The sequence below is a fragment of the Neolamprologus multifasciatus genome, chromosome 7, assembly GCF_963576455.1.
Source record: "Neolamprologus multifasciatus chromosome 7, fNeoMul1.2, whole genome shotgun sequence".
In the NCBI taxonomy this organism is placed as follows: domain Eukaryota; kingdom Metazoa; phylum Chordata; class Actinopteri; order Cichliformes; family Cichlidae; genus Neolamprologus; species Neolamprologus multifasciatus.
In genome coordinates this window covers 57,384,469-57,399,435 of record NC_140445.1, presented here as the reverse complement: position 1 = coordinate 57,399,435, position 14,967 = coordinate 57,384,469, and the positions used below count along the sequence as shown (strand labels likewise).

General features: G+C 38.8%; 1 protein-coding gene across 3 annotated transcripts in view; it reads right to left on the bottom strand.

Moving 5' to 3' along the window:
- Positions 1-7,626: 7,626 nt before the first annotated feature.
- Positions 7,627-14,967, bottom strand: part of sema3ab (sema domain, immunoglobulin domain (Ig), short basic domain, secreted, (semaphorin) 3Ab) — a 61,205-nt gene continuing 53,864 nt past the window's right edge. For all 3 annotated transcript variants that reach the window (XM_085166635.1, XM_085166636.1, XM_085166637.1), the window contains 10 exons: positions 13,809-13,923; positions 13,643-13,712; positions 13,382-13,526; positions 13,055-13,274; positions 12,838-12,929; positions 12,692-12,733; positions 12,074-12,231; positions 10,569-10,636; positions 9,694-9,839; positions 7,627-8,721 (listed from right to left, as the gene is read on the bottom strand). In XM_085166635.1, the coding sequence (XP_085022761.1) occupies positions 8,194-8,721; positions 9,694-9,839; positions 10,569-10,636; positions 12,074-12,231; positions 12,692-12,733; positions 12,838-12,929; positions 13,055-13,274; positions 13,382-13,526; positions 13,643-13,712; positions 13,809-13,923 (1,584 nt within the window). In that variant the 3' untranslated portion in view covers positions 7,627-8,193. The remainder of the gene's footprint in view (positions 8,722-9,693; positions 9,840-10,568; positions 10,637-12,073; positions 12,232-12,691; positions 12,734-12,837; positions 12,930-13,054; positions 13,275-13,381; positions 13,527-13,642; positions 13,713-13,808; positions 13,924-14,967) is intronic.

The window sequence follows — 14,967 nt, the reverse complement described above, 5'->3', positions numbered from 1 at the left end:
TTTCCGTCAGCAGCAAAACGAAAACAGAGGGGGATGCGCGGAAAAGCAGCAGGGCAGTGCCGTGCACTGCATCAAAATGCACAAGATGTCTTGCTCAAAGAAAAGCCCTCAGCATAAAATCGTTGCTCCTTGGTGTGTATGACTGTGGACATCTATCCATGAACCTCAGTGTTTATGAAATATGAATAGGGACACCTTAATTGAATCAGTAATCCCAGGCTTGCTCCAGGGCAGGACCACCATGTGCTGCTACGAAGAAGAAGCACTTTCTGACTGTCTGCTTTGAAATGGCTGAAAAGCAGTAAGAGTTCCTGAAAACCGTCCTCATGGAGTTTTTGTCAGCGACCAGTAAAAAACAACTCTTATGTTTAAACCCCTCCTTTAATTGCACAACCACTGTTGTTTGATATACAAAGACAAAAACACTGAAAACAAATTAATTGAGACCAAATGCCACATCCACATCACGCATTTAAGAGTCTGAGTCATACTATGTGTGTATCTTCGGGCTTGCCTCTTTCCTCTCTAGTAAATAACTGTTTTAGCTGTTTCCTACATTTTTGCCACCTATAAATATCAGGCACTCTTCAAATCAACGCCACACCGTTGTCTAAATTGGGGCTTTACTTATCAAAGGGGACTAGATGGGAGGTGAACCTTCAGCGCTATCAGGGTCACTGTGCTTCAGTTGCACCCAATGAACAAACACAGTGACAAGTTGTGTATATTAGTCACTGTCAGAAATGACCCAAAGTGTGAGTTGGAACACTAGTGCTTTTTCCAGATGTGTTGTTCATTGTGGAAGAACTATCAGTTAACCTGTTAACCTGCTCTATATCACACTGACTGCTCCAAAAGACACTGTCGGTAATTTGTGTCAAAAGCTCCTGTTAATCCATCTGTCGATGTCACTGAGTTTACATTGCTCCCTAACTGATTAATAACAGTTAGCAGTCGTTTGGCCCACTATGAGACAAATTCCAGAGATATGCAGTGTAGGCTGACATATTGTGTTGACATTTTACGTGCACACCTACGTACAGAAACATGGCAGGCAGCGTCAAAACCTTGGAAAAATAAAAATGGGGTTAACATTAAAGCAATACTTTGGAATTTTCAGTGTCTTATCCAGCTAGATGAGGAGATTCATGGAGAAATTCCAAAGTTACCACCGACAGCTGGTTTTCTAAGCTTACCACAAAGACTTAAAAATGTGGAAAATGCTACAGTGGCTCTATCCAGTGTATCTTTTCAAAAATCAGTCCTCCTAAAAGGCTAGTTTTTTAACTTCAGCTTGCGCCTGTCTGTAACCAAAGAAGAAAACACACAGTTTTAACAGACTAATAAAGTTTTACAGAAATACTCACAAATAAAAAATAAACTCCCTCATGCTATAAATCCATTAATAAGTTTCAGGCTGACGCCACCGTGTCAGTACTGCCAGTAAGTTTTGTGTCAGCGTGGCTGTTTCTCCACCAGCTTTGTTTGTCACTTCATCTGTCCATAATTACTGGACTTACAATTCCACAAGATCCGCTTTTGCCCTTAGAGGAGGACAGGAGATAAACACCGGAATTTTCAAAGTCACTCATTTCTGCACTTTATGTTAACTGACAAACACTTTTCCTGGAACAAAACACACTTGTTATGGGTCACATATTTTGAGCCGCCAGTGTACACTCATCAGCATCATCTCACACAACCAGTATGAACTATAAGGTGGAGGAAAAAATCTCTTCCCTTGACCACTAATTGGATAGTGTGGCAACAGAACAAAACAGAAGTGTTATTTTCACATGTTCACCACATGAAAACTTTAGCTAATAGTTAAATTTAGACAAGAAAACATCACAAAGTTCACACCTGCGTTTGAAGCGTCCGTCAAATGCCACAATTTGTTTTCCCATCAGATTCTGACACAATCAATAAATTCAAATAATACAACCCCCCCCCAACCCAACAGTTTAATGGACTTCAGGAATGTGAGCTTAATGTGAGTCACATCTAGGGCATGCCCATTGTCTTACTCTGTCCTGTGCATGACTTGACAGCTGTAACAAGATAAAATATAGATTTTTGTTAAAACACAAAGATTGATTTTTTTTTCACAGCACAAGATCAAAAATTCGTTTTTTAACTGTGAAGGAAAATTTATCCCTAAGTTTTACTGGTAAATGTATGACTAAAACCTTGATGCAACCATGAGTGAATTTTGCATACAAAGTCCGAAATAAAGTGCTCGGCCATTAATAAAGGAGCAACATTTGATCACTGACAGTCTTGTGTGAACTCCTTTCCAGGCTAAAATAAAAATTTAAGCAAGACAATTAAAGCCACTAAACATAAAAGAGAAAATATTCCACGGAACAATAGGCATAACATTATGCCTGAGGTTGCTATTTGTGTTGACTAAGTGGTGGGTTATGCAGGGAGAGGAATAAGCGCTGGAATATTTTTGAGTGCACTTCAGAACAAAGATCTGTTATGTTTCTGATATATTCTCTTCAGGTTCAGTTGCTTTCATATGAAGAGACAGATATTTTTATTCTCCTTTTAAGTTTCTTGCCAGAATGACACAGCGCTGAACCCACCGTCCCACTTATGGATAATGTTTTGCAGGCGTTTGAGCTAAAGCTAGCTTATGCACACTTCAATCAGTTACAGATTAGAAGTGTGCAAGGGAGCAGCCAGGCAACAGTCAAACACATAGCAGGGTACCTATACATTTTTCTCTGGATAAATTAACCTCTTGCTCCTTGGCGCACCCTCAAACCATCTCAGGGTCAGCTAAGGTCAAGCTATGGGCCTCATTCCCCCACTGTCTAATCCTATCTCATCATCAGCTTTCATGCTTTTATTTTTATTAACTTTTTTCAGCCTGGTTTCTAGTGTTTCTTAACAGCATTTCCTTTCAAGCCTTTCTTCTTCTTTTTCTTACCCCCTTTTTTTTGTTGTTGTTAAAAATACACCACATTTTTACACTCGCAACAGTACAAACTCTGTAATACCCACAAACATTTTTGCCAGTAATGCCATTTCAAAACAATAAAAGCACTGTCTGGAACTACATTACACAGAATTACACAGAGCACAGATACACTGATTTGCTGGAGTTTGTATGTCATGCTTACAAACAGGCTCAGTATAATGTACCATCCCTAGTGACAGTTATTCTTGTGTGATTGCAGGTTTAGATGATTACTTTATGAGTCAAGTGTGAATGCTAAAGGAAGAAAAAGACATGACTCTCCTTTTATTTACTTTATTTGTAAGCTGTTGTCTGATTTGAGTTTTATGCTTTTGAGCCGTCCAAATCATGAAGGTAATCCACTGCTTACAATGTCATTCAAATTTACTAAACCAATAAAACATCTCAAAATATTTGTTTTATGTCATGGCAGCTTAGCATAGATTGTTGTGTTTGTACACCCGCATGATGCGTGCTTCTTTTATTTATAGATGAATATAAATTAATTTAAATATATTTTGCTTTGAGGTTATATCTGTATATGAACCTAAACACTTATTATGTATAAATAGTAACTTGGTATTTATGTGCTAAAATAAACAATATATAAACACTGTGATATAAGGTCAATATATGGGAAGATCATGATGCCTGTTTCTCAAGAGTTCCATAGATGAAAGCAGACTCCAAAATGAGCATTCTGTGCAATAACCACAATTACAACATTAGAGCAGGTCTTTTCCACATAGGAAATGAGCTAAAGGTCTTGTCATATCTCCAGTTTAATTTTTTGTGCCAAGCTGTCACTCATAGCAGAAAGGCCCCCAAGATTCCTGCCAACTTTATAGAGCACTACCAGGCACCACTGTTGCTAAGCTGCCACAGCTGTCACAGCTAGAAACTATGTCCTCTATTTTACCCCAGGCAACGGATATGTCCCTACATGCTTACAAAATCCAACACCCTCCCATATCCTCATCGAGAGAAGCAGACTCTATATGGTGACAGAAAAACCCGATCATGTTACAGAGCACTATCCATCGATGATATAGTAACTCCCCACCCTCAACCCAACCTGCAAACGGAAGATTTATGGAAAATACCATCCCACTCAAATTTTCACTTCCAAGTGTGCTATTCCCAGCAGAAGGATTACAAAGTCTTTGACTCCACAAATAAGTAACAGAGGGAAAGCAATAGATTATCACCTCACTCAGAGAGCACCTTGTACTGAAGTGACAGAACTGAGGTATGTCAAACTGATGCAGCCTGTCTAATAGGCAGGATACTGTCAGGGGCCATCATTTGGTTGAGTAAATGTGAGACATGCTGTGGTTGAGTGGTTTTGGCTGCACTGATGCTTTGGTAATGCGGCTCTCTCCACAGATCCCAACTATGCAGAATATCTTTGCCTTATATTCAGTTCGGTTTTTGAAAATAAATTGCAGGGAGCCTCTGTGTGGTTAGGCTTATGATTTGCAAATACTGACAAGCATGCATTTATGCTTAAGCTAACTGAATCTTCTGCTTTTGGAAATGTTAATCTTCCAGATAGACCAAGGTGTTGTATTTTGAAGTGATCCAGAACAGACCAGCTGGAAAGCACCTGTGATCCATACAAGTTTTTACATGTCTCCAGCTGCTGGGTGTAGTGAAGCATCAGTCTAGCAGATTGTAATAAGTGCAAAATAAGCACTCTCTGGTGCATTTTAGTTTTCCCACGAGTCCAGATTGGAGAGAATACAGTTGGCAGTAAAAACTGATGTCTGTCTTACAAAGAGTATAATATTTTCTGCAACATGTGCTCTTACCTGTGCATTCAGCTTTATGCCAGGTGACTGCTAATCTGTTTTTTATGGGAAAAATCAGTTTCAGATGATTATAGCTATTATACATGATTATAGCTAGCTTGCTATCTCATTTCTATAATACATATGCATTTCTTATCTGGAATATTCTTTTGAAGTTCAAAAGCATCGTCAGTGCAGTAAAAATAGCAGCAAGAAAGTTTTTAACTTCTCTCTGTTTTCTTTATTCTTGCTCTCTGACTTTGTCACTTCTATGTCAGTTTTTCCACTGAGTTTAGTAGTCCTTTGTGTGAGTGTCAGGGGTGTTTTCACTCAACCATGGCCTTGGCTGCGAGTCAGAGGGAGTTTCTGTTTTCCACTGGACTGGAATGGTGGAAAGATGTCTCTCATCAGCCACTGGAGGGCAGTCACGTGCTGTATAACTACAATAGCAGAAGCAATTATATCAAGGCTCTTTGGCCATTTTTGAAAGCGCTTCTTGATCCCTTTGCTGAATCTGTGATAACATGACCAAATGGAACAATACAAGTTCAAATGTGATTGAAATACTGAAAGAGCATGTAAGAGCAGGCCATAGTAATACTCCCTTTGAAGTGTCTGCTTGAAACTCCCGTGGCCTCAGCTGAATTGACTGCAGAGGTCAAGGTCATAACAGAGGTGGGACATACACCAACCGACCTTTGACCTCAGGCCAAAGGTGTCACCAGATGCTCAAAAGTGATAAAACAAGTCTGCTGTGTTTCCAAAAGCAGCTTCAGGACCAAAAATGTATAAGAAACACTTTTATGACTACAGTAAATGCTTTACAATCATATAGAAGAGAATTTACAATATGTGCTGTGGTAAAATAACCACCAGAGGGCGGTAGTACAACACACTTAATATTTTGCGGCAGGCTACGCTGTCACACCCTCCACGGGTGAGTTTTGGTAACTTTTTTTTTCTCCTCTTCATTTTTTTCCTTTTTATAATTTTTGTCTGAATTGCATATGTCGAAAGTCCAAGTTCAAATGTTTGCAGCTCACGTCGGCATGCAAATACAACAGCTAGGCTTCAGTTAGAGACTGTAGGGGTCTAATGTTTTATTCACAGCACATCACCCATCAAGGTTTTAATATCAACTTACAGTAACTCTACTGCCTGAGGCACACAAGAGTACACAGCTTCACTTTTTTCAATACACACCATAAGAGGCACTTGGGCTGTCTTTTTAAGCAACATTGATTTTTTAATATCTCTTATGTTAATTGCTTCAGCTATAAATCATTAATTAGTCAGTTTTGTATGTACCATACAGCAGTTCTTGTCTGCACAGAGAAAAGACAAGTACACCATTAAATGAATCCCAATATTAAGGATACGTTACATGGGGGAATAAAAGTTTTCCTCATTACTATGCAGATGTACCAAAAAGGTATTTTAAGATCTAATCTGATCATCTACACTACACGAGCTCGCTATATACCATGCAAGCAGCAGGGCATAGTATATTAAAACAGATTTAATGAAGCTAGCACTTTATGAAAAGACATTTATTAGATCAGTAGAATACATCACCATCACCATCATCATGCCAAAAAGCAGCAAGAGCAGCACTTCATTTCCTCAGAGCCACTCCATGTGCACTACAGGTCCCCCACATTTTCTCTTTATAATCATGATCTTATCATACATGCACATTCACAACTGGTGTTTAACTTGATTTGTGAGCCTCACATTTCTTGAGGCTGGCCCCAGCTGTTTCTCATCTTCCTCTGTCTTGGCTTCCAAAAGCAGATGAAGCTCACAAACACACAATGTTATCTGGCATACTAATGTGCTGCAGAGTTGAACTGGTTACTGTTGTTCACTGGTCTGTGGCCATTTCAATCCATAGAGATTATGTTTAGTTCTTGTTTTATATCAAGTATACAATTTAGAGTCCTAACAGAAATAGTATGTACAGCTTTCAAATAATAACTACTGTCCACTAGATAAGCAAACAATTGAACTCTACAACATCAGACTGGTTATCAATGCCATAGTAAAACAGCAACACTACAATAGCACTGACATGCACTAGCACATACTGTCATATTTCTCAAACATATACCATAGTATTTATATTTACATGGTGTTCACAGCTACATTCCAGGTTTGTGTTTGCGTGGATATCGTTTAACATCATATTCAGAAAAAAGACTGTCACTGCTCTGTGAAGAATATGGATATGAGTCAATAAAAGGGAAAAAATAAAAGTATAGATACTGGCTTATTGCTCAGTACATTTGATATGTAATGCATTTGACACTGAACAAAACTTGTGATACTGTACTTCCAGTCCTACTGCAGACAATACAGTCATTTGATTAGATTGGTCCTGCAAATCAACTTAATCAAACCAAACATTAACCTCCAAGAAGCCTCCTGCACATGAAAAAAAGGAAACACACAATGTACAGAACTGTTTATCAATAAATACACAAGTAAAGGAGACAAAGTGTACACAAGGTATAATTAAATAAATATGGAAGAACTCAGAATGAGATTTGGCATACTGAAACGATAGAGTTGGCAGCCATCCATATACTGTGAACTGACACTTAACTTTAAATGTTGAGGCTAGAAGGAATCTGATAACTACAAAAAAACCCAAAAACACAACAGAACAAGTCTTTGTTTTGGAAGCTTATCTAGGGGTAGGACACAGACATGTACAAAACCTTGTTTACAACAGCTTTTGACAGATTTTTTTTTAAAAATAAATTTCTACACGGGAAAGCAACATGAAGCAACTTGATAACTACAAGCATTCCCTTTCAGATGAGCAGATGTTACAGAATACAGTATTTACACATTTTAGTTACTTAATTTGTTTTTTTTGTTGTTTTTTTTTTATGAATGATAAATGCTCCTCTGGATTTCTTGCAGTGATCGGGCATCGTGTCCTTTTGATGAGCTTCATGTTGTTGTTGTTGTTGATGAGTCTTTTAATTTTCAAGACTTTATTCGTATAATCTCAGCTACTTTTGTTTCGTATTTCTGCAGCAGAAATTATCGGGTGTTTATCTGCACTGACAGTTAAAAGCATACCACTGTCAGATCCACCTCCACAAGAGTATTTAAGGTGGATATGTCACTCTGCAGTATTCAGACCACATGAGCCAACTAAGATAACATGCTCCAATGGTCTTGCGTGATACAACATCCTGATTCCTGCAGTCCTCCATACTGGTGAACTGTAAACATGGCTTCCCACGCACAGAACACTCCAGCTGACACTTCAGGGTAGTATCTACTTTTTGAGGTTTAACTTTTCTAGTTCCATTCTTTGTGGAAGAAATCTGTGTCTCAGAACAGAGGATTAAAACAGGATGAGTTTACTGAATGAGAACTGAGTGTGGTTAAAAGTCTGTGCTAACAGTCAAGGTTTGTAAGTCACACACTGCGGGGAGCCCTCTCCAGTTCATGGGTCCTGCGGTTGCGACCCTTTTGCCTCTCTTGCAGGTGTTTCCACTTGGCTGCCAGCCCTTGAGCATGCATGTGGTTGCGAGGAGTCATCGCAGTCTTCTGCTGCTGTTGCTGATGTAGTTGCACTTTCTGCACCAAGTGAGATTTTTGCCTCTTGTGCTTCCTCTCCCGTTTCCAAACTTGCTCGCAGAACTCGTCCACACTATTTAGAGTTGGGTGATTGACCAAAGAGAGGAAGTCCCTGTACCACAGCCTTTGATTGGGAGTTTCTCTAGAAGAGGAAAATTCATGGGCAGGGGCACTAGCTGCTTCTTCATCACGATGCAGAAGATCTTCCAGACGCTCCGTGTCAATGACCTCTAAGTTAACTTTTAGAACTGTCTGCATGAAGCCGTGTTCCACTGCCTGGCACAGATAAATGCCTGAATCCTTCTTGTTAAGTGCGCGAATCAGGAGGCCCTGCTCGGTGTGGATAAAGCGCTCCTCTGATTTAATCTAAAGAGTGAAAGAATCAGTGATGAGAGAGGCAGAGTGAAGGACAAAGAGATAAAGACAGAAAAAATGCATTCAGAATCTGAAATCTATTATCATATTATACTGTCCAAAAAATCAACTATAGTATTTGATTAAAAAAAAAAAAAAAAAAAAAAAGCTAGGCGACAGGTATGTGATTCAAGGACAACCTGAGATAATAAGAAATATAACAGACACAGGTACTTCTACACCGGTGCACTGCATGATTGCAATTATGCAATTAACATTCAACAATGGTCTAGTTTGGTAATATGTATTAAAATGCTGAGCAGGCCCAGTTGATTCTGAATTTGTATCAAGATATCAAGTAGATGTAGATACAATGTAAGTGATTTTGGAAAATAATTAGTTACTACGACACGGAGGGCTGGAGCCTCAGTCAGAAATTGCAGTAGATTTTTTGATAACCATAAAGCATTTCTGTAGGTGCAAAGTATTTGCAAAACGGTCAATACCTGCATCAGTTTTTGGGTTTTTTTTGGTTTGTATTTTACAGTATAATAGGTTTTGGGGAAAATGCACATGGAGTATAGATTTGAGAAATCATCTGTGATGAAAAGGAATGAGTCCTTTACTATACAGTGACTATATGGTAAGTAGAGTTAACATCAAAACACCAAATACATTTTAAGAGAAGGATGTTCCATCCCTTTAACGTTCCAGTAGCCAAGGAATACCAGCACTGATTTGACAGCATAGGGTAGTTCAGTACTTTACTGAGTACTTAGATACTTAGTCTGGTTGTTTTATTGGGGGGGGGGGGGGGGGGGGGGGGTTGTCACCTGTATTATGTGTTACCTAACGCAGTGTCTCTTTCTTTTCTTTATCTACTTTCTATCAAGACAAACTGTATCCGAGTCAAACTGATCCAAATGCAGTCTGAATCTATTTTTCTGAAATGAAACACATTATGTGTGCTGTGATGAAGCCCACCTCTTGTTTGTGGTCATCCGTTGTGGATTGATACTGCCAGTATGTTGTAGCTCTCTGGGACTTTGGACTACACTCCAGGAAAGTGCTGCTGTTCTCCACACCGTACACAGTTTTATCCTGGAGGGTTGACTGTCCACTTAACTCATCTGGGAAAGAAATGAATTTTGTTTAGGTATTGCAGGTTTTGGCTATGTGATTTATTTACAGACAATAAGTTAGAAATATTAACTGAAGGTTATTCAGTTACTGCCATTCACAAAATGTTCTCCTTTCTCATCATGCTCAGTCACAAACAGCATATAAAGAGGCAGCAACAACAACAATGACATTTACTAGTCAATATCTGGGTTGTACATACAATTAAATATATACGCCACAATTTTTATTAAGTTTTTTTTTGTAGTTTCTGGTTAAACCTTGTCAACTTAGAAGCTTTTGCTAACATTTTCTTCTTTTGTCTATTTCAATTAAAGAAAGAGATGTATAATTAAGATAGTGAGTAAGTATAGTAGACCAGTCCTGCTTTTGGACTAAGTACAATTACAGTGCGTTAGACTGAAGGGTTTGGCGACAGAAAGCAGACTTGGAGGATTCTTTAATGTGTTAATTACAAGCTTCACGTCAACTGACCTTAATCTTTAAACCACCAGAAAACACATAAAACACGTAGATACGACACCACACACATTCAACTCTACTATCTTCTCCACCCTTTTTGATCAGGTCAGGAAAGGCCAGTGTCATTTAAATCTAAAATACTTTGATTATAATTTGTTTTAGCACATTCTTTTGGATATTGAAATGTTATTGTCTACATTGGAACATAAAATCTTAATTGAATGATATAAAACATATACATATATCAAAAAGAATACCATGGTGTTGCAGATCTGAGCACTGTGTGAGTGGGTCTCCATTCCTGATATCTTGCCTCCTTGTTCTCCTGCAAAAACAAACAGACCAAAATTTTTTTATACACACACATATATATATATAAACATTTTCCCAGGTCAAAAGTAGCAACGATTGCATGGGTGTGGGTGTGCTAAAGAAAATAGGTGTTCAGTCACTTTGTATGTGTGTGTGTGTGTATCTGAATGAGATTTGCAGAGATTTGCAGCTGTACTGGTGGCCAACACAAACAAATAAGCATCATTCAGCTTAAAGCTTAGCAGGAAAGCTTTAATTATAGGGTGTGTGACATAGGAATTCAAATTAATAAATCTTTCTAGCCTGTCATCTCTGTCGGTTTCACATGGAAAATAGATAGAGTTTCATGTTTATTGTCAAGCATTACCATGAGAATATTTCAACCAACAGCAAATTAAGCAACTATGGAGACACCAAAGCAAACCGAAAAATAATTCATCTTTGTTTCCTCATGTTCCAACTCAAAGTTTTTATATTGGTGCTTAAAAAATATTAGAGTCGAATATAACACTTAGAACAGGATGCAGCTAGCATTTAAATCAATAAGCCCCATGAAGCTACGAGTGGGCGGCTGCACAAAAAGCACAACCACACAAGCGCACATCAATCAGTCCACGTCTACTACGGCATAACCAAACCACCACCGAACCTACCTCACCCCTGGTTCACCCAGGCAGCCTCCAGACATCACTGACACTGGCTCTCATTTGCAGTCAACACATGAGGCAGTTTATATTTCTAGTTTTCTGCTAGAAACAGGATCCTGCACCTTCAGGGGATTTTGGCAAATACGCAAAGCCTGCACTAAAAGTGCACCCTAGCTCTAGTGCTGAATTGCAGCTACGTCCTCAGTCTATTCATATAATCAAGTTTTACCTCAAAGAAGTATAGACCGTAGATTTATCCAACACAATTTATTAAACAATTATGATTGAAACCCTAACAGGACAACACTTGTGTTTTAAAAAAGCAAGTTGCTCTAATAAAATATGCTGTATTTATGTACATGCATGACAATATATAAAATATTGTATGTGAATTGTGCTTTTGGAGCATCATTTCCATTGGGGCGAAAGTCACGCAGGCCATTTACCAATCAGAAGGTCGTGAATGGATTCCTTGGCCACTCCAGTCTGCCTATTGAAGCATCCTTGGACCAGATACTGAACCCCGAGTGCCCCTGATGCATACATGTGACTGTGTATGTAAATGTTAAACAAAGCTCTTAAGTATGGAAAAGAGTGTGTGTGATTGGGTGGATGAGGCTAGTAAAAAGCACTTTGAGTTCCCAGTTAGAGTACAAAAGTGCTATATAAGTACCAGTCCAGGCCATTGTGGGCAAACCTAAACTTGCTCTGTGTCTTACAGATCTGATTAGCTGCAACGTAAAAGATCTCAAGCAGCTTCAACACACTGGCAACATGTTAAGTATGACTGTGAAATTCACTACCTCTTAGCCATGGGAAAGTATCTGGAGCATTCTGTGCCATCCCATGCACAATAAGGGTCTCTTGCCAAGCAGCATTCAGCACAAGCCTTCCCATAAACCTCACAACGATGCAGAGGCATCTGCGAGACCCCGATGTCTGAACCCAGGTAGAGTTGTTGCTGTAAACAGAAAAACATCAAATATTTGTTATTTTATGTCTTAGGAGCTTTAGTTTAGCTATTAAGTCTGGGTGGGCAGTGTGGTTTCATGAACTACTTTTGGCTCAGATGTTGTTTCTCAATAGAGCAAGAAAAGAAAGATAGATACATTTTTACTACAATTATCAATTATCCTGCTCATTTTGTCTCATCCTGCAATTTCAGTTGACAACCCAACTGTTGCGACAAACCCAACAATCAAGATGTTTCTGTGGCAACGTGCTGTTGTTTAAATTGCGCAGACAAGCACGTCTTTGTCTGTCTTTTTACCCTGAAGCAAGATGTGTCACCAATAAGAGAACGCTTTCTCAGGACGGTTTTTCAGACACACTTATATAAACAAGAGTCACTTGTTTGTCATGAATGTCTACAATATGACAGCTGTGTAAAGCTTAATCACAAGCAGTACTTTAGTCTCTACCTGTTTTGTAGATAGTTCCATAGCTGTAATGGCTGCAGGCTCCTGTAAAATATAATAAAACAAAAATAATTAAAAACAAACAACAGATCTTTCTGATTGAATATTCTCCAAAACGAAATAATATGGGTGATGGGAAAATAGCCTACTCTGAAAACGGTCATTTCTTCTAATAGGACTTCCTCTAAGTCATGCCAGGAGCCTCTGGGGATGGACACCACTTTCAGAATTGTTCCCGCATCTAGGATATAATGAAAGTACACATTTTAGGTTAATACTGCTTTGTAGTTCCAAGCGATTCCTTACTACAGTATGATAATGTTCAGTTATAAATGATATAAACTTTATACTTTTTATTTGTTTTACCTGTGCCTATGAACATGACATCGTAAAGGCCATCTTCTGCCTCGACTTTGTCCACCACTATCTGGGTGAACTGGTAGTCCACATCTGTTTTGACTATGATTGGTCGATTATTAATGGGGTAGACAGGGTTGAACATGGCTGGATGGCTTCTGGCAAACTGCACAACTTCATCGGGGAGGTCCTTTGTGGTGTCAAAGCCACCAAATGTCTTGCTTGGGCACTGTGGGGGCAAATAAAGGTAACAGTGTCTGTTACATTGTTGGTTGTAAAGAAGCAAGAACTCACAAGCTTCAGTACATCCTCTTGTAAAGAGGATATTGTACTCACTGTGCCGGGTCGTGGATAGGGAACACGTCCCTGGAAGGGCACCCATTGATAGCTGGGTCCATCTCTGTGGGCGTACGGACCCAGGAACACTCTTCTGATGTCTGTCATGCTGTACATACACACAGCTGAACCTTTGAAGATGTTGCTAATAGAAGAAAGAACGAGACAGAAAAACACATGTAATTTTGAAGTTACAAATCGTGTATTAAATGGACATGAACTACTAAAAACCATTTAACTACTTCAAATGAGCCACAGTACCTGGAAGTAGTGAATACGGCATATACAACTGGGCTCTTGGGATCTTTTGTGCTCATGAGAAAAACATCCTCTGAAAGCCAAAAGAAAAGGCAAGACGTAAAAAGATATTGTGCAAATATTTCAAATTAAGGAAATAATATGTGGAGGTTTGGGAGCGATCACTTACGTAATTCATCAAAGTGTGTGTCTATTCCATTATTCCCGGGCACAGAGCAAATAAGTCGAGCTTTCAAGAAGGTTGTCCATTTATTTACCAGACTCCTGTGACCTCCCAGGTCATTCTGTTGGACATGGCAAAAATTATTATTGTCTATGCTTAGTGATACTGTCATTTTCACTTTTTTAACACTGTTTAAAGCATACTAAAGACACAATACTAGCATTCATGTTATTATTATTTTCTAATTCCTATTTTTTATTCAGTGAATGCACAATAAACTCTCTGTACAAAATAAACTACCAAAACTACCAAAAAAAAATTCTATAACATATTAAACAAGTCTAATAAGCATCCATGTTTGGGTTTTTAAAATATATTTCTATATTTCTATGTATATTTTTATATATATTTTTGTGAATAATGCAATTCTAGATGCTGTACAAAAAGAGGACAGCACATATTGAACCGTTTGTTCCAGTGCACTTCTTAATAATATGCATCTCTGTGCCTTACAGGGTAGTGTTTGTCTTCATGAACATAGCACAAAAACACAGACGCACAAAGCTCTGGCTCATAAAAATGGATTTCACTTTGTGTTGATTTATGACAGTAAATTATAGTGTATCCAAGAAATGCATATGCTGGAGTTAATACCCCATTTTACATAATGGGTGGCTTGTCTTGTGTCGAAGATAGCAGATTCTTGACATTCTAGATAATCAGGCAGTCATGAAGGAGGCATGATGTGCAGCTAAACAGGGGTTTGAGGCTGACATCGCTCACTGATCTGCAGTAAGCCTACCGAATTCCTGCTAAATGAATAAGAAATGGATTTAGGCTGTGAAATTTGATACGAGGCCAGTTCTTTAACATAACCATCCCCTGGAGCTAAAGGCCCAATAAGTGCCAAAGCTTGGCATTAGGATAACAGTGCTGCCATTGATGGTGTGTTTGCCTCTCAGGTTCTGGCGACATTTGACATTTCTCTCAGGTTTCTGTCTTCCGGGGCAGTTGTACCGCGCAAAACAAAGCCCACTCTTCTCCAGGCTAAAAATAATCACAGATAACAGCTCCTGAAAGCTACCATTATGAAAGCCACTCAGACACCCGTCAAGTGTTTTTTCCAGATACAGGAGCTATTTCACATAATGCTGGTGTGAACGTG